At 35.0% G+C, this 21,228-nt stretch overlaps 1 protein-coding gene across 1 annotated transcript in view; it reads left to right on the forward strand.

Annotated features, from left to right (window-relative positions):
- The window catches only part of eif3ha (eukaryotic translation initiation factor 3, subunit H, a), a 66,138-nt gene that overhangs the window by 3,889 nt on the left and 41,021 nt on the right, over window positions 1-21,228 (forward strand). The window contains exon 2 of the mRNA XM_048153008.1: window positions 9,219-9,375. Within this exon, the coding sequence (XP_048008965.1) occupies window positions 9,219-9,375 (157 nt within the window). The remainder of the gene's footprint in view (window positions 1-9,218; window positions 9,376-21,228) is intronic.

The raw sequence follows: 21,228 nt of genomic DNA on the forward strand, positions 1-21,228 counted from the left end.
TAAAAAGAAAAATACAACTTTCCCTCCCCAACACATACACATATATATATATATATATATATATATATTTTTTTTTTTTTTTTTTTTTTAAACAAAAATAATAAAAAATAATAAAAAAAAAAATCCAGAATAAATGTTTGAAATGTAAATGTTTGACTTTTTTTTTATTTTTTTATTTTTTTAAATCAACTGGGACTTGATAGGAATGGGAATCGATAAGCAGAATCGGAATTGGAATCGCTAAAATTCTCTAGGGGGCGGGGCACTTCAGATTCTAGAGAGCATTTGATTGGATAGAAAATCTGATGAGATGAAGTGTAGCGTAATGTCATCAGAATCGTCGATCCATATTGGCGGAAGTCAGATTCTATACGTTTTTGAACGCTTATATCTTCTGAATGTGAATTATGTCATTGTTTTGGGTCACACTGTTCACACTAAAAGCCACAATTTTGATTTCATGGGGACTTTATTTAATTGAACTATTTTGCCTTATTTGAGGCCTCACGTAGAGATTCTTTGAAGTCACGAGCTGTACGGTTACGACACCGTCGAACGCTGTTCATTTTGAGAGCAGGCTGTTAGAGATCTTGTTTCGTCGTTGTTTTATGAAGATGAATCACGGGCCTCGGCGTACCAGAGCGATAGTCATCAGGCTACGGCTGCGTGTCCTTCCTCCGCTAACTGACAGGGACAGACGTTCACGTCGGCGTGATCCGCGGGGAGCGTGTTAGCGCCTTTACCTGATTGCCTCCGGCGTGCGGATTGCGTCACCCCTCAGCTGAGGCAAGTTTGAAAGCAAGAAAGCCCAGGAACATTCGCAGTACGCCGCAGAGAGAGTGCTAGTCATTGCAAAACGAAAGCGCCTATCAAAAATAGAACTGGCAAGCGTGCAATTCTCCCGAGTTCACGGGGGATCATTAGATGGAGTGTTGAGGCTGTGTTGAGCTGCTTTGATGGGTCTGTGTAGTCTGTGCAGCAGTCGAAGCGTGCCGCATGCCCTCATCAAGTATTCTGTTATTGTCACCCAGCTGATGGAGGAGGAGAACGGGAGGGTGTGGGCGCCACTTTGAACCTGCGGTAAAAACATCCAGCCCCCTTCGGCCCGCGCCGACAGCTCGTCTGACGGATGGGCTTCAGGGGAAGTCAGTGGCGGCTCTGAGCGATTGAGCGTCGCTGATGCTTGTTTTCAGAGGGTTTTGCATAAAACTGACATGGACTTTTAACCTGCATCAAAATGTAATGACTAACTCCACCTATATGCAAGAACTTCCATGTATTAATCGGCTTGTAATGAAACTTAAAAAACAAGACCTTACCTGACTTCGTCTATGAAAGCCTGTAGACTGATTTTTATGTGAAGGACTCGGGAAAATCAAATGAAGTGACGTTTACACTCCCGAGAGACTCTCTTCCGTTCAGTGACGCATGAAACGAACAAATGCTTATACAATGTTCAGGATAAAAGCTGAAAGAGCCGTTCTGTTCTGTAATGTCAACGTGTCATGCAAAGAAAAGGGATTAATTCAAACTATATAGTCTCACATCAGATCTATATAGTCTAGTCTTGATTATACTTTATATTCAAACTATTAGGGCTGGGTAAAAAAATTATAGATTTCTCGATTTTTAATCGTTTCTCATTTTTACGAACCGATATTGATTCTTAAATCCCAAGAATGGATTAGTCTAGTCTGTTTTCAGTTGATGAATGAGCAGAATATGTAGCTCCTCCCATCCAATAAATCACAATAATCTTTGTTACTTTTGATATGAAGCAAAGTCTCAGATTTCAAATGACGTCCATCTTATTATGAGATTCAGAAAATAAACACCGTTTTGGCGCTGTTTAATGTGGCGTGACAGATCGCTTTAGCGCCTCAGTTAAAGAGAAGCATGTGATCATCCTCTCCTCCGCTTTAATACCAGTTACAGCGAAATAAACATGAACATCTGAAGGTATGTTAAAATATACAGTACAACTTACTGAAATCTGTATCATGTCTCGTGTAATCGCTCAATCAGTGCTTCAACCTCGGAAAGACTCAATAAAACAGCTTGTGAACAATGTCACGTGACGTCACATTTACCTCAGAAAAACATATTCAGTGACCATAAACTCATTAAATGTTCGTTAACAGTTTAATCGTAGCAAAGATATTTCCAACATCTTTTTAAGAACGAAAAAGAACTTCGCCAGGCATTAAATCACGTTCAGTCTCTTGTACGTTACATGTGCACAAGCAATAAGTCGCTTGCTGCAGTTCACTTAACAGCCACTGGTGTCGCTAATAACATAATAACATAATAACATATATCATATATATAGCACATATACACACATCATATATCTATCAGATTTAAAATGTATTTCTATTAATATAATTTTTTTTTTGCTCTTTGTTTTTAACTCAAATGTTTCATAATGTGAAGCTGTTTTTGCACTGATGCCAAACATATTAATTTAATGAAAAATCATTTGGTTTGTGTCCAAGTTGTGTGTGTATGTATGTATGTATATATATATGTATATATGTATATATATGTATATATGTGTATATATAAAATAATACATTTGATAGATGCATTTAATTAAATATAAATTATCATTTAATTTCCTTTAATTTTAACTCCATTAAAACAACTGTTTTAATTTTATGCTCTATATAATTCCTTCTGTGATGTTTTTGGTCATGCCGCTCAACATGTAATATAAAATATGTCGTTACAGAAGTAAAATGGGTCTCGTATGATGTTGGCTTTAAATTGAAAAGAATCTGGCTTTTTGTTTTGAAATATAAAGCATTTTTCTTTCTTCTCGAGCGCTGCATTGACAGAGAGGTGAAGAACTGCAAGAAACAAACACTACTGAAACAATTAACATCAATGAGGAGTGGAGCCGTTTAAAACAGCATGCTTATTCGTTTAATCAGCCATTAATTGCTTTGAATCGAGTGAGTGATGATTCAAACCCTGTGTTTGTAGCAACAGGAAATTGGATGCTGCTGTTTCCTGTTCTTTTATGCGTTACAACTGCTCAGACAATTAGTGACAGTCGCATTTCCTCACGACTCTCCGCCGTATCGAGCGTTTCGCCGTGCTTCTGTTTGCGCCGTTGGCTTTGTGGCGTTTTGTCGCGGCGGGCGCCGACTGTATTGCCCAACCGAGCGCAGCTCCATTCATTGGAGGAAGCAGGTGTGTGACTTCCCTCCTGAATGATTTAGGGGAACGGGCTTTTTCACAATTCTTCCAGCACGACACCTCGACTTGAAATGATCAGATTGGCAGCATATCAGAGAATATTGACTTTACTACTTCTCTTTTTTCATTCTGACCTTAAAGCCCATTACAGTCCTTCAAAGAGGCAACAATAAGCTTTGGAAAACAACATATAGAGCCTCTAGCTCATGTGGAAATAAGGTGCCATGGACGCCCACCATATGTCTGACCACCGTCTGTGTGGAGTTTTTAAAGCGAGATGAAGGTTGTAACTTTGTTTACAGGGAGTCTATCCATAATTAATTGAACACGCCTCTGTGAAATGCTTCATATATCTTTACAGCTGGGTTGTGGTGAGCTCTGTCAGGTCATTTGGGCTTGACATGTTACGTGCGCCCAGAGAATTGTGTGTAATATCGCCTCCAGCACACTGTTTTATGAATGTTGTGGTAAATGATGGCAGATTTGTTCCGTGTGGCTTCAGGCTACAGGAGGGTAGCGATGGGAATCGTAAGGAATTTAATGATTCAGATTTCGCTTAATGGTTTCGGTGGCTTTGCGATTCCTTTAATTGCTCCTAGTGCAAGAAATAATTGATCTAAACTATATTACAGCTTATTATAAGGCTCTCTGGAATACTCACTTTGTTAAGATTTATTTTATTTGCGATTTTTGCCTTTTTATTGTGATAGGATAGAGTGGACAGGAAGCAAGGCGAGAGAGAGAGGGGGATGGGTTTGTGAAAGATCGACCCAGCGGTTGGGATTGTTTGGTTTTGACCCAGCGGTTGGGTTGGAATTTGGTTGGTTTTGATCCAGCGGTTGGGTTGGGATTTGGTTGGTTTTGCCCAAGCGATTGGGTTGGGTTTTGTTGGTTTTGACCCAGTGATTTGGTTGGGATTTGGTTGGTTTTGACCCAGCGGTTGGATTGGGATTTGGTTGGTTTTGACCCAGTGATTGGGTTGGGATTTGGTTGGTTTTGACCCAGCGGTTGGATTGGGGTTTGTTGGTTTTGACCCAGTGATTGGGTTGGGATTTGGTTGGTTTTGACCCAGCGGTTGGTTTGGGATTTGGTTGGTTTTGACCCAGTGATTGGGTTGGGATTTGGTTGGTTTTGACCCAGCGGTTGGATTGGGATTTGGTTGGTTTTGACCCAGTGATTGGGTTGGATTTGGTTGGTTTTGACCCAGCGGTTGGTTTGGGATTTGGTTGGTTTTGACCCAGTGATTGGGTTGGGATTTGGTTGGTTTTGACCCAGCGGTTGGATTGGGATTTGGTTGGTTTTGACCCAGTGATTGGGTTGGGATTTGGTTGGTTTTGCCCAAGCGATTGGGTTGGGTTTTGTTGGTTTTGACCCAGTGATTTGGTTGGGATTTGGTTGGTTTTGACCCAGTGATTGGGTTGGGATTTGGTTGGTTTTGACCCAGCGGTTGGATTGGGGTTTGTTGGTTTTGACCCAGTGATTGGGTTGGGATTTGGTTGGTTTTGACCCAGCGGTTGGTTTGGGATTTGGTTGGTTTTGACCCAGTGATTGGGTTGGGATTTGGTTGGTTTTGACCCAGCGGTTGGATTGGGATTTGGTTGGTTTTGACCCAGTGATTGGGTTGGGATTTGGTTGGTTTTGCCCAAGCGATTGGGTTGGGTTTTGTTGGTTTTGACCCAGTGATTTGGTTGGGATTTGGTTGGTTTTGACCCAGCGGTTGGATTGGGATTTGGTTGGTTTTGACCCAGTGATTTGGTTGGGATTTGGTTGGTTTTGACCCAGCGGTTGGATTGGGGTTTGTTGGTTTTGACCCAGTGATTGGGTTGGGATTTGGTTGGTTTTGACCCAGCGGTTGGATTGGGGTTTGTTGGTTTTGACCCAGTGATTGGGTTGGGATTTGGTTGGTTTTGACCCAGCAGTTGAATTGGGTTTTGTTGGGTTTTCACCCAGTGATTGGGTTGGGATTTGGTTGGTTTTGACCCAGCAGTTGAATTGGGTTTTGTTGGGTTTTCACCCAGTGATTGGGTTGGGATTTGGTTGGTTTTGACCCAGCAGTTGAATTGGGTTTTGTTGGGTTTTCACCCAGAGATTGGGTTGTTTTGTTGGGTTTTGCCCAAGCGGTTGGGTTGGGTTTTGTTTGGTTTTGACCCAGCGATTTGGGTTGTTTTGTTGGGTTTTTGTCCCAGTGATTTGGGTTGTTTTATTTTACTCAAATTACTGAATTGCTTGCTTAAAATGAACCCAAAATATGTTGGAAATTAACATTTAAGTTTAATGAATAATTAAACAATTAACATTTATTAAATTGCTTATTAATACATGTTCAACTTTTGATTATTATTGTTGCCTCTAGTAATTGTACGATTTTTAATTTCCAACCTATTTTGGGTTCATTTTAATCCAGACATAATTTTTAAACAATGGTTGGTCAAACATTTAACCCAATCACTGGGTTTGTCCATTTTCATCCCAACTTGGGTTGTTTTTAACCCAGAATTGTTTAGTGTATGAACACAATTTTCATGACATTTGAGTTCAGGATCTAGGCGTTATATTCCATACTGTTAATCACCATAAAGATGTCGTATTTGTAAATTATTGGTTGTTTTAATATCTTTTGAGGCTCACATTTTATTGTCGTTCAACATAAGACATTTGCACAGCAGACATAAGTGTGTGTAATCAGCTGTTGAATTAACGAATCCTACTTATTGTGTTTTATTACTTATTACGTTTTTTCTTATGAGGAAGTGTTTATTAATCTACTGGACTGGACACTTTCTCAATGTCACCAGTCAACGTCTACATGACAGAAATGAATATTTATGCTCTTAAACTTTAATGTCAGGTGGTACACGAAACAGAACGCAGGGTTCTTGAAGCGCGTTTTAAAAGATTCAGATGAATAATTTTCCACATTTGCATGTCCGTCATTTTCACTTTCTCATACAAGAGTGCTCGATTACAGTCAGTGGATATTTTGATACATGTTCTGTCCATTATGGGGAGAAAATATAAGCGTTCAAGAACCGTTAATGGAACGAAATCATTCGCAGAACCCTATAGGAGTGATTTGAGGTTGGAATTGGATTGGCCGCTCTTATCTGCTGAAGTAACAGTAAATATGTGACTTCCGTCTCGCCTGTGCAGCATCCGAACGCTCTAAATGCTTCTGCTCCGTGTGAAATTACAGATGTACTGATGCACTTTAGTTCCCCATCAGATACTGGCGATACGAAATACTGTGTCCCTTCTGAGAAACACGACCGTATCCCATCATGCCTTGGGCTAGTGAGCTGGCTCTCTCGACGGGATCGAAGATGTGTTCTTGCTTCTGTAGAAATGAAAAACCCCAGTGGATTGGCATTCAGAGAGGCTGTTCAGACAGCGTAATTAGACAGTGAGTGTATTTGTTCTTCCATTAACCCCAGGTCTTTCTCCATGTTTACCGCTCTGAGTGGTCGCAAAGTACCATGTTAAGATGGAGGAGCAATCTTGCTTTTAGCCTTCCAACTTGTGTTTTAAAGCACTGGGAATGCAGACAGATTGATATTTTCCATCTCTGCCAATCTGGAGATTGAAGTTTGCACATATAAATGTTCTCCTGAGACCCGTCTAAAGCACATGGGCGAACGTAAGCCTGGTATTAACGTCCGATAGAGATGGATCACGGTTTACTGCATCTTAATAATTACGTGCAAAAATCTGAATATTGTTTTGATCTGAAATATGTCTGGTCAGGACAGACCAATTTTGAGATTTTGCTCTTTTTTTACTTTCATAACATTGAAAGTAAACATCCAAAACACGCTGTATTACATTTGATCTGTTTGCGTCTGTAGATTTCAATTGCAAGGCAAGGCCGTTTCTCAAAATGAGTTTGAGGAATTTCAGTTTATTCTTGTCAGTATTGTGAAGGTTTGTTCATTCTCCTGCTTTATAGAACATTTATTCCTTAAAACATGACAGTATTTTCTGATTTCCCTCTGTAAAATCCTTTAACTCTAATATGTAGGGATGCACCGACGCATCAGCCAGTAATTGGTATCGGCAGATAAAAGTCATTATTTTCACTATCGGCCGGTTGTTTAAAAACATGTGGTGATCAGGGCCAATTATATTTTGTCTATCAAAAGGGGGCAGAAAAACAGCAACTCATACTGTGCGTGAAGAAAATGTCTCTTGTTGAATTTTAGGGCTGTCAATGTTGACTCGACTATAACGCATTATTGTCACGCTTGTGGTGTTTGTGGTCAAAAGTGACCGAACACCTGAAATGTAATTTTTTTTTTTTTTTTTTTTTTCTTTTTCTTCAGTAAAATCAATGTGTGTATTATACTTGTGTGTGTATTATTATTATTATTATTATTATTATTATTATTATTATTTTTATTTTTATTTATTTTTTGTATTTTGAGAGAATTTCATGGTACTAATTAATATTTATGCAGTACTTATGATCAATTTTTCCCATTTAAAAAAAAAAAAAAAAAAACTTTTTTTTTTTCTTATTACTTTGGTATTACTTTTTCTTAAAGCTGTATTTCATGTTAAAATAGAGACATTTGTGATTCTGGATATATATTTAGACTACTTAAAAAAAAAAAAAAAAAAAAAAAAAAAAAAAAAAAGTAGTCTAAATATATATCCAGAATCACAAATGTCTCTATTTTAACATGAAATACAGCTTTAAGAAAAAGTAATACCAAAGTAATAAGAAAAATTTTTTTTTTTTTTTTTTTTTTTTAAGGTTTAGATTTTTATTTATCATTTTTTTTTTAATTGAAGTGTCAGTTTTTGCATTCAATTTTACTACAGTCAAACCCAGAGAAAGACATTTTGTTACACAGAACATCAAAATTCAACAAAAATATAACAAAATTGCCATATTGTTCTATTCTAATTTTATTCAATATTATTTTTTTTTCAAATATATATACCGAACCAGAGCTCCCTTCCCTCAAATTGGGGCTTCAAGTGGTACTTGGGGGTTTGAGTTTTTATATTTTAGTTTTTATTTTATTTTTACTGTGTTTTTTTATTTTAAAGATGTATTTTATATATATTTTTTCAATTAAATAAATTATTTAATATTAAGTATTTTATTTAATATAATATAATTTATTTTATTCAATATTATTTTTATTTTATTTTATTCAATATTATTTTTATTCAATATTAAATATCTATTATAGATAAAAGTATTTACAATATCTATCACAATATATACCATAAATATCTTTCTATCTAATCATCTGTTTTTCAATAATAATATTCATATTCAATATTCAATATTTTATTCAGTATGTTTTTATTTTATTCAATATTATTTTAGTCAACATTAAATATTTATTATAGATAAGTGTATTTATTTACAATAATTATCACAATATATACAATAAATATTTACAATAATATTTAACAATATATCAACCAGATTTCAACCTTTTATTTGAGTCTTCTGGCTCAATTTTGCCATATTGTTACAGGCACACCAATTAATTTGTGTTTATAATAGTGTGTATTTCCAAATTTTTTTATTTTATTTCTGGTCTAAAATGACTAAACAACACCAGAGGGTTAAAAACAAAAATAGTGACCTTAAAGCCGTCTCTATTTGACTCTATGAATCACCATACAGTATGTGAAACATGTTTTTGAACATTAAAGCATGTAAATCTATTCTACTACACCCAATAAACTAATTAATGAAAATTGCATCATATGACTAGTCGTCCATTAGATTTTGAAATGTGCTGTTTGACACGGCTAGTAATGCTAACCAGTTCACGCAGGTGTGTGTGTGTGTGTGTGCATGTGTATCTAATATTTCTGCAATAAACGAATATAAATGTTATTTCTCCTCGCTGTCGCTCCTGCAAAGGCGACACAAAGACACTTCAAATGCCTTTAGGGGGAAAAAATTGCATCAGATATTATTCAATTTGCTTCGCCAGGCCCAAACTTGGTTTCGCAAGAAATGTTTTCTGACAGGCGGTGTGTTTGTGCGTCTGCAGGTGGTGTTGAAGATCATTAAGCACTACCAGGAGGAGGGCCAGGGCAGTGAGGTGGTTCAGGGTGTTCTGCTCGGCCTGGTGGTTGAAGACCGGCTGGAGATCACCAACTGCTTCCCCTTCCCCCAGCACACCGAAGATGATGTCGACTTCGATGAAGGTGAGGTGCGCCGCAATCTCCAGAGCTCCATTCTCTGGACGGTTAATCATTGATGATTGTGCTCGGCACTCTGGGAAGCGGCGAGAGAGGGATTATTTGGGTTTCAGGGCGAGAGAGCAGTGCAAAGGGGGATTGCTTTTCGCTTGTGTTTTATTATTATAACCACGATTCATTTTGATTAATAGAATTTGCATTAAAATACCTACTTTGTTTGGGGCGACTATATTTTATGTCGCCACGCATCCGAAACAAGCCGTGAATGGGGTTCCTGAATTAATTAATTGCTGTTTTATACATCATTAAATCAAGACAGTGACTAAATGGTCAACTCTGAGCCTCTCAGCAGCATGAAAAACAAAACTCTTCTTGTTTTGGAGAAATTATAAAGAAAGCAATCCGTGCAGCAATACTAGAGCGCTGTTGTAATCAGTGAAGCTGTCACTGCACATGTACAGTTTGATTCTCTCCAACACTCCCGTTGTAATAAATGAAGCTGTCTAAACCTGGGCTTCTTAAACCGGAGCTGCGAGTGGTGCTTGGGTTTGAGTAATATTTATTTGTAATAAATTTTATATTATTTTTCAGTATTTTATTCAATACTACTTTTTTATTCAATATTAAATATTTATTATAGATAAGTGTAATTATTTATAATATTTATCACAATATATACAATGAATATTTACAATAATATTTAACAATAACTGTATTTATAATAAATGAAGCTGTCTAAACCAGGGCTTCTCAAACTGGGGCTGTAACTGGTGCTTGGTGGTTTGAGTAAGATATTTTATTTTTTATTTTATTTTATTTTATTTTATTTTATTTTATTTTATTTTATTTTATTTTATTTTATTTTCCATATTTTTTATTCAGTATTTTTGTATTCAATATTTTTTTTATTTTATTCAATATTTATTTTATTCAATTTAATACAATATTAAATATTTATTAGATGAATGTATTTATTTACAATAATATTTATCAGAATATATACAATAAATATTTATAATAACATTTAACAATAAATGTATTTATAATAAATAAAGCTGTCTAAACCAGGGCTTCTCAAATTGGGGTTATTTTTCAATATTATTTTTTATTCAATATTCAATATTTTTATATATATATATATATTTTTTATTTTATTCAGTATTTATTTTATTCAATACTATTTTTTTTTATTCAATATTAAATATTTATTATAAGTGTATTTATTTACAATATTTATCACAATATATACAATGAATATTTACAATAATATTTAACTAACTGTATTTATAATAAATGAACCTGCAACTGGTACTTGGGGGTTTGAGTAATATTTTTTTATTTTATATATATATATATATATATATATATATATATATATATATATATATATATATATATATATATATATATATATATATATATATATATATATATATATATATATATTTTTTTTTTTTTTTTTTTTTTTTTTTTTATTCCATATCTTATTATTCCATATTTTTATTCAGTATTTTTTGTATTCAATATTATTTTTATTTTATTCACTATTTTTTATTTTATTCAATAGTTTTTAGTCAGTATTTTTATTTAATATTATTTTTATTTTATTCAATATTTATTTTTCATTTTTTTTTAATACAATATTAAATATTTATTATAGATGAATGTATTCATTTACAATAATATTTATCAGAATATATACAATAAATATTCACAATAATATTTAACAAGAAATGTATTTATAATAAAGCTGTCTAAACCAGGGCTTTTCAAACTGGGGTCGAAAATTGTATTTTATTTTATTTCATTATTTTTCAATATTTTTATTCAATATTTTTTAATTTTTTGTTTTATTCTTTATTTATTTTATTATGATTTGACATTCAATATTAAATATTATAGATAAATGTAATTATTTACAATAATATTTATCACAATATATACAATAAATATTTATAATACATTTGTTTTATTAAAACATAATTACTTATTATTGCTAAATATATAAAATATTAAATTTATTTTTAAGTCTTTTTATTTTGCTTTTTGGAGACTGGTTATCAATCATGATTGCAATCATTTCATTCAGTCGACAGTCCTAGTTTTCATCAGTAAGTGCATGAAGAAAATATGTGCTAAATAAATCTTTCTCAGAGAATGTTTTAATACTTTACTTTGGCTTTAATACTATAAGAACATCAAACCCATTTATTTAATTCTGGAGTATTTTTAGGAAGAGGGGATATTTGAATGTTTGAAAACCCCTCGCCAGTTTACATACGGTCTACATCATGCTCAATATAATGTGCATTCTAGTTTTGTTTCATTGCTTTCATTACATACTATGTTGCATTTGGCACAACAAATCAGTAAACTAGAATCAAATCTATGCATATACATCTAATCGAAAATTTGATTCAAAATTGAGAATTGATTCATTGATTCACAGCTGCTGCAGCATTATAATTAATTGTGCATCTGCCTTTACTGCGATTTTCGTATCATACAGTAAGGGGGAGGGAAACTTGCAATTATTTCCAGCTCGACTTGCACTTAGCCATAGCGTTGCACCATTGTGTCCATCCACGAGAGGAAGTGTTTATTAGTTTTCCGCGCTGGCCTGGTCCAGTGGTGGTTGTGTAATTATCTCCTGGACCTTTAACGGCTTGGCGTCAGGCGTCATGGAGAGGTCAGCCCCCATCCTTGCCACTATGACTGAGTGGATGACCTTGCCATTAGATGCTGCTTGTTAGTGCAGTTGAACCGTTTGTCTGAGCTGAACACTAACAAGCTGCAGGACCAGAGACCGAACCGGTGCTGGTGTCCAAGGACGGCTGCTTCATCTCTCCAGCCGGAGCACGAAATATCGCTCCCTAATGCTGCCGAGGCTTCAATCAATACAGCGCTGCCTGTTATGTGGAGACGGAGATACACTTGCCATGATAAGAGCAGACCTGATCTCAGGTACTGTATATTTACCGCTCTGTTATTTCAAAGCGGAGAACAGATCAAGAGGATGGGCTCTCGCCGCTAACTCTCAGCAGTGCATGAAAGTACGTCAGTATTTTAAGTAGCCACCGCCACTGAAACTTCACTCTTATGCACACTAATTATGATATTGCAACAAATTATGCTAGTAAGCCCACTCATTTAACAATTAAATTAAAGCTGTTGCGTAGCCTGGAGGAACTTAACAGACTGAAATCACTTAATACACGTGTTCAAAAGTTTGGGGACGGTATGATTTATTAATGTTTTTGAAAGAAGTCTCTTCTGCTCACCAGAATCATACATACAGTAAAAATTGTGAAATATTTTTACTATTTAAAATAACTGTTTTCTATGTGAATATATAGTAAAGTGTAATTTATTCCTGTGATCAAAGTGCATTTTCAGCATCATTACTCCAGTCTTCAGTGTCACATGATCCTTCAGAAATCATTCTGATATGATGATTTGATGCTCAAGAAACATTTATAAATATTATCAATTAAACAAAACAGTTTCATATTTTTGTGGAAACAAAGTACAACGAAATGCAAACATAATAAATCCTATTTATTTATTTGTTCTGAATTTTCATTTTGCTTTTAATTTCATGATATATTGATTTACTTTGTCCACTACGTTTTATTTCAAGGTGTGTCTTTTATTTTGTATTTTTTGAGGCTCATTTCATTTTAAGAGGTATTTCATATAGAGGTATTTTTTTACATTTTGCATGAAAAAATAGTGTATTTCACACCTTGTTTATAATTGCATTTCATTGTACTTTTATATAATATTGCAGCATTCATGATGTATTTAAAAATGTTTATATTTAAATGATTTAATCTGCTAAATCCCTAGTTAATCCCAAGTTTTTTCAATAAAAATAAACATTACGTGAAGTTTTTATTCAAGCAAACAGTCAACAAACTAAAATCAAATCCAAAGAACAAGCAATGACAAGCATGATCAGAAGTTTGGAACCGTTCGACTTCAACTCGTTGCGTTTATCATCATACGCTGTTATTCAAAAGTTCATAAATTGTACATTTTGCATTTTCGGGCATAAATGCATTAAAGTAACTTGCAATTGTCGTTTGTTTTGCTTACATCATGGCAGTAAATACACACTGCTGTCAGACATGCTTGTTTTGCAGCTGTGATGCTTGATTACCAGATTAAATTTCTGTTTTGATGATTGCTGGTTCAGAGCTTTACTGCTTGATTGCCAATTAAGATTAGTACATATTAAATAACGCCAATTACTAACAGACCAATTAAAACACACTTTAGAGATGGTTTATAAATTGCTCTAGTATTTGTCTGTGTTCTCAATTGTTTTCATAATTTTGTGTTGTCATAAATCAATCACAAAATCATAAGGATTCATGCTAATGTTGTCCTTCGCTTGGACTGCTTCTGAACTTAACTGAAACTGAGATAACCTCAAAAGGTGAAGGTTGTTAGTGGTGCAACTCGGTTTTTCTCCATAAATGTTTTTTGGGTCGGAAATTGAGAATCACAATTTTTTTTTGGTTTGTTTCAACCCGGGATCACGATTCTAAAGAGACAACTAAACAAAATAATACAGTTTACTATTGGTTCTGATGAACTATGAATTGCTGCAGTCTATTTAAAAATGTTTAATGAATCTGAATTAATTATTTAAAAAAAAAAAAAAAAATATTGGTTTGAGTGAATGATTCAATGACTCACTCATAAAAACTTGTTTCTTTACTGGATGAATCAACATTATTTTTGAACGAATCTTTTGAATTAATGATTCAATGACAAATAAATTTTTTAACAGTCACTTGTCGCCACCTAATGGTGTAATGATGTAATTGATACAAATGTTATTTGAAGCATCAAGCTGCTTTCAAAAGGTGATTTACTCTATTTTGATTGCTACCGTAGACATCAGTGTTTATATCTGAACTATAAACATTTATCGCAGTACTGATGTGATAATCTGAATTATCGTAAGACAGAAATAATGATACTGTGTGGTTTAAAATACTGTTTGTGAATCTTTTTAATACCTGTACATGACAACTGCTCTCTCTGGTCAGCTATTTGGAATATCGTTCTTCTGATTTGACCCATATGTCAGTTATATATCAGGGCTTAACGCTAAGGATTTTTTTCCGGTCGGGCCCCACAACAAAAAATGAATAAGTAAAAGACAAGAAAATGGGCATATAAAATAAGCATAGTTATTGTTTTTGATGTCTTTGTTATATTTAAGCCTCAATAAATAGGGTTATGATACCAAAAACTACTTGCTCGCTTATATTTTAAATATTGTTAGACAAATAAACAGTAAGTAATAAAATATAAACAAATAATCAAATTACGAGTAATAGCACAAATAAATACAACAGAACAAACATATGCGTGAAATAAATGGTGCTTTTCAAGTTTTTCATGTAGGTTTAAACAGGAGATTTTCAGGTACAGAAATCTAATGTATAGCTAACTATAGATTAAACTTTATTAAAGTTAATCAGTCAAGAGCAATTACAGATGCATAATATAAAAAAAACATTGAAAATATAAAACGTTAAATACTGTTATTTGAAATTATTTAAAAAATGAAGACACTTTAAATGTGAAATTAAACCCGCCAGTAGGTGGCAGCGAATCACTGTTAATGAGCGAATGTCATTGAGATTCAACCGATTCATTCAAGCGGCTGATTCATTCAGGAAGTGTTGCTCAGAGACGCAAAACAATTCTGTGGACTTTGGAACTATTTTCATCGACGAAATACAGTGAAACAGACGATTTGGTATCTTAAATGTAAGTCACTTTATATTAAGTTCTTGTTCAGTAAACTGTACGCTGAATAAAATCAGTATCACTTTTGTAATCATGCTGATATTTGGACAAAAACGGCGCTCTTTGTGTAATATTGGTTAACTACTATATTAAATGATATAAATATAAAACACATACAGGAGCATTTTTGCCCCTTGAATTCTGGATCATTCTAAATGCATTTTAATAGACTAAATCATGCAGTGAAAGCATACAATCTATATATATATACACACGTGCACTAGTCTAACCTACTAGACGTATAGTGTACGCGTGCACTCAATGAGTGTGTTTTTGTTTGGTTTTTGTAAAGTGAGGGACATACTTGATAATTTCAGATCGTTAAATCAACAATTACGATATATAACGCACACCCTACAGCACTGGCCCGATCGGGCAACTGACCGTTCCGTCAACTGTCCTGAGCGTCGTTCACACTGGCCCCGGGCCATCGGGCAGTCCTTATTGTCGAGCCCTGTATATTGCCGACTGCATGCTGGGATTTTACAGCAGCTGTCCGTCATTCAGGACTCAGTGCTTTGTTGTAGTGATACTGTAGAAAGACTAGAGGCTTTGCATTGTTTTTGTTGTCGTCATTTTAGTATTGATCCTGAAGTACAGGTCCTTTTGACTTCTCTACATGAAAGAGAAATGTTGCCTGCGTTATGTAGTGTGGTTCAACGTGAGCTGCCTGTTAAGGTGTTTTTCATGGACCACACTTGCAGCTCATCAGTCATTCAATCCTATCAAGCACACGGTGTGTTTTTCCTGTCTGTCTGTCGTGCATGATGAGTAATGGGATGTGGATAAGTGAAGCTCAAATCGCAGAGGTTGCCCGTCTATAGGACGCCGGAGGAAAGTTTCTTATGTCTCCTCCTGATCTTCTGTTGGTTATTCCCTGAAGTTTAATAGATGACATTTGTTTGGTTTCCTTGAACATTTATTAATAAGTTTAATGAATAATAAACATTTATTAAATTGCCTATACATAAATGTTTACCTTTCGATTATTGTTGCCTCTAGTAATTGTCTGATTTTTAATTTCCAACCTATTTTGGGTTAATTTTAAGTCGGTAGTTGAGTTAAATAAAACTACCCAGCAAACATTTAACCCAACCGCTGGGTTTGTCCATTTTCAACCCATCTTGGGTTGTTTTTAACCCAACATTTTTTAGTGTTGTATTGAGTTCATCTTAATATAAGCTGAACGGCTGAGGGGTTTTTGGAAATATTTACCTTTTTCTACAGCATGGTGTGCCGTTATCTACCAAAACATATGTATTTTTGCATTCCACTTTTTCTCTAGCTAATCTAGTTTTCTAGCATTTGTCATCTGGATAAATGAATAGCTGAGATGTAAATGTAAACAAGAAAAAAACTTTAATTTTCTGCAGTTTTCCATATCGTCGTGTTGACGTTATTTGTCAAGCTCAAACATTCAACCGTTTTACCAAGTTATTGCAAGCAAAAATGATCAGATCTTTTTCTTAAATTTATTTGCCGTAAGTTTATCAAGAAGTACAAATCCAACATTTTGACTCTAACCCCTACTGAGTGACCGCTTCATTTGAATTTGCAACCATTTTGACAGTTAATTTTGACATTTACTTAATTGCTAGATCCTTACAAAAATTAGTTTTTAAACTTTTAGACCCAAATTTTGATTACAGGCTTTTAAACCTCTGAATAAAGAGAATTCAACCACTTATACATTAACGTTTTGTTTTTGAAACTCACCAAGGCTGCATTTATGGGATCAAAAATACAGTTATATACAGTAATAAAATATATTACAATTTAAAGTAACTTTTGCTATTTAACTGTTTGTTTTTGTGTATGTAAATATTTTTCATATTCTTAGGGTTCTTTCATTAATAAAATGTTCAAAATCATCATATTAGAATGATTTCTGAAGGATCATGTGACACTGAAGACTGGTGCTGAAAATTCAGCTTTGATCACAGGAATAAATTACACTTTACTATATATTCACATAGAAAACAGCTATGTTAAATTGCAATAATATTTCACAATTTTTACTGTATTTTCGATCAAATAAATGGTGAGCAGAACCCCAAACTTTTCAACCGTAGTGTATATGATTTAGTTTGACTTCCTGAGGTGGATGAGCAGCTTTTTTTTCTGAAGGTAAAGCTTCACATTTCACTGACTTAATTTTCCAGAGTTTTACACCCTGTTTTGTACCCCGTTCGTCTGGCGGGCTGACGTGGAAACAGTCAGAGAGCAGATTGATTATGGTGGAGCTCATCCCAGCACCAGCGTGAGTGCTGGGAAGAAAAGATGCATTATCGGCTGAATATCTGCACGCATCAATGAAAGCAGCGACCCTGAACTCAATTCAAGTTTCCAGGGCTCTTCTGACATCTGCTGATTCATTGAGCTCATGCGAAAGGAGGTGAGAGATGACAGAGGGGCGTCACGATGAGGGAGCCGGGCGAGACGTAGACGCTTCAGGTGTGCGGCGGTTATCGATTAAGCGGACCCTACAGGGACAGGCACTGCCAGCCATGTGCGCTGCTCTAAGATTAGACCCACATTGTGGCCCTTAGATAAGCTTATCTAGCCCTCTGCATTGAATCAAACAAACTTTCCATTTGGCTTGTGCTGTTCACACGTACGGCGGGGCAGGCGGGTGTTTTCACCCCTTTGTAATCAACTTGACCAACTAAAGTCCAACTCGTGATGAGCTGTTCTGTCAGGTCACCTGAACTCCTCTGATGCTGAATTATTTGCTTTAAGCATCTCCTGAGATGCTTCAAATAGCTGGTTAACCATATTCTAAGACACCTCTTTTTTTTAATCTCAAGGCTAGTGTTGTCAAAAATATCTATTTCGATATGTAACCGTTCCAATACTCCTTTTTCTGCAGTATTGATACACCAATACCTCTCAAACAGACTGCAAGTACCAAACTGAGTTCTTTTTCATGGCATATTGCGCTTAAATGGTCAAATACATACACAATTGTTTAAATGCCCCTTTTGCTGAGTATTCAGGTAAACGCAGTCAGTTTTGGAATGTAAATAGTTGAGAAAACGCATGTTGCGTAACAGTATATTGGATCCGTGCATTCGCTCTTAAAGTGACAGCAGCCTAATAAACCTGCTGTCGTTTGTCATGTTAATCAAAGAACAAAAGACAAAATCACAATCAGTGTTATTTTACTTAACTTTAATACTACTGTTAGACCCACCTCTTTATTCTGTGGTTTTATTTGTGCTATTCTTTGCAATTTGTTTATTTGTTCTTTTATTACTGTTTACTTGCATTTTTTTGTAAATGTAGTTAAACGACTCAAATAAAGCCTCCCTGTGCTGTGTAAGCTATTATAACAATATTACCCAAATTATCAAAAAATTATGATATGATAACAAATGATATGTATGCCGGTATATATGGCAGTTTTTCCCGTGCTATCGAAAATGGTATCAAATATTGATATTTTTCAAGGTATCATATCAAAGTTGGAAATTCCAGTATCGTGTCAACACTAAAAGCATTTTCTTAATTCTCTTTCTTTCTTGACGGGGTTTAAACTGTCATTTATATTTCAGAAGAGTCACTCAAGTATCTGTTAAGAAATAAATTGAAAACTTGAGTTGCTATTCAGCAATTAAGTTGTACAATTTGTTCCAATACTCCTTTTTCTGCAGTATTGATACACCAATACCTCTCAAACAGACTGCAAGTACCAAACTGAGTTCTTTTTCATGGCATATTGCGCTTAAATGGTCAAATACATACACAATTGTTTAAATGCCCCTTTTGCTGAGTATTCAGGTAAACGCAGTCAGTTTAGGAATGTAAATAGTTGAGAAAACGCATGTTGCGTAACAGTATATTGGATCCGTGCATTCGCTCTTAAAGTGACAGCAGCCTAATAAACCTGCTGTCGTTTGTCATGTTAATCAAAGAACAAAAGACAAAATGTTTAAACTGTGTTTAAACTTCTATTTCAAAAGAGTCACTCAAGTATCTGTTAATACTTGAGTGACTCTTTTGAAATCACTCAACTCAAAAACTTGAGTTGCTATTCAGCAATTAAGTTGCACAATTTGTTCCAACCAGGGTTATTTTAGTATTATTTATTTTCAGGTCACACTCCTGGTCCTTCATATTGAGCCATGAGATTTAAAAAAAGACATTTCTTAATGCTTTCTTGTGTAGAAACGGCCCAAAGCTGTAATTTGTCATTCAAAAGAGTCACTCAAGCTTCTTTTACCAATTCTAATGATTTGCTACTGAAATATTTACAACTTAATATATATTTATATAACTGTATAACTCAAGTTAAATGTAGCAAAACACTAGTTGCTGTTGATCTATTTGGCAGTTAAATGAAACAATCAGTTGTGACATTAAGTTTCACTCCTAAGTCCACCATATTAAGTCATGTCTCTCACATAATGACTTTTTTATTAAATTCCATCACATTTTACTAATTGCATTGAATTTGACTTTGGCGTTTCGACCGTGATCTGACGAAACTCCTGCAGTTTCATTGTAAACCCCTAGAGGAACCAGCGTCTGGGAAACCTTGAGATCCGTCAGACACCTGAACCCCGACTCTAATGTGCACCTTAAGGGTAAGTTAATCAGTGAGGAATCACGATCCATTTCCCGTTTGGATTCTCAGGGGACGTGGCCCGCCATCATGACCCTGGCAGTGTTCCCATCTTCTACTTAAATGGCCTGATTTATTAATGGTCCCTGATGCCACCACTGAATGTGTCCTGTCCAGGGTTTTAGTAGATTGCTCTGCACCTCTCTCAAGGCATAATTAATCACAAGTGCTGGAAGATCAGCCACAGTGACTAGCACGTATCTTCTGGGAATCACGCCACCGTGACTCCTGAGTCGGATGAAGAGAAGCGTTTGAAGGTATGAAGTCACGTCCCGGGTGCCACGGATGTCTATGTTTTTCAATCACCCTTAAGTCGCTCTGCACAGACAGCAGTTTATTTTGGGGCCTGGAAGAGTCCTGGAAACTTCTGTGAATCCATATATTTGTAGTTTTGCTCTGGTCTAAACTTGCCAGGTAGAAACTGCTTTTGCAAGGACGTATAATACTAGAGGAATCGTTCACCCTAAAATAAAATTTATCTCATGATTTACTCACCCTCAAGCCACCCTAGGTGTATCTGACTTTCTTCTTTCAGCCAAACACAATCTGAGTTATATTAAATAATATCCTGGCCAAGTTTTATAATGGCATTGAATAAATGCCTTCTAAAGAGAAGCGATGGGTTTTTGTAAGAAAAATATCCCTATTTAAAAATGTATAATCACTGGCTTCCGGTAACACGCTTTTCTAGATCCAATCAATTCCCAGAGAGGGGAAAACGAGCCACACCCTCTCTTTTTCTTATTCAATATTTCTTTTCACTCAGAATATACTGAAGTCGGTCGCAACTTCCGGTTCACGCAGACTAGACATGTGCCGATATTCGGTAATGCGAGATATCACGATAATGAATATGCATGGTATTGTTATCATGGGCACTTCAATTTCGTAAATAATAATTTATTACCAATTATTAATTTTTATAATGCATTTAAGAATACATTCCCCATCAACCGTATAAAATGCACAACACCGTTGTATGCTGCGTCAAAGGGACACACGCGCTCAAGTAAACAAGCCCAACATGCATGAGAAGCACATGGAGGAACGAGTGAAGGAGACGTGCTGAATGAAAGTGCATGTTCAATCTCTGACAACAGAGGCCGCTGATGGAACAGCAGAAATGCAGCGGTTACCCCTGAAACCCCACAAACAAAGCAACTACTTGTGAAGTTTTTAAAATGCTTCAAACAGCCATTATTTTTTTGTAATCTCAATGTTGTTCATCACAGCACCAAATACTGAATACTTAAAGACTATTTGTTTTCAAACTTAAACATTTTTATATTTTAATCTGGACTACAACATGCCCTAATGATTAGAAATGTTCTGATTATTTGTTATTGTTCAGTAAAACTTCATTAGTTAACATGTTAATTCATTATTACCAAACTGACAATTAAAAA

This window comes from Megalobrama amblycephala, linkage group LG13 (assembly GCF_018812025.1).
Source record: "Megalobrama amblycephala isolate DHTTF-2021 linkage group LG13, ASM1881202v1, whole genome shotgun sequence".
Lineage (NCBI taxonomy): Eukaryota > Metazoa > Chordata > Actinopteri > Cypriniformes > Xenocyprididae > Megalobrama > Megalobrama amblycephala.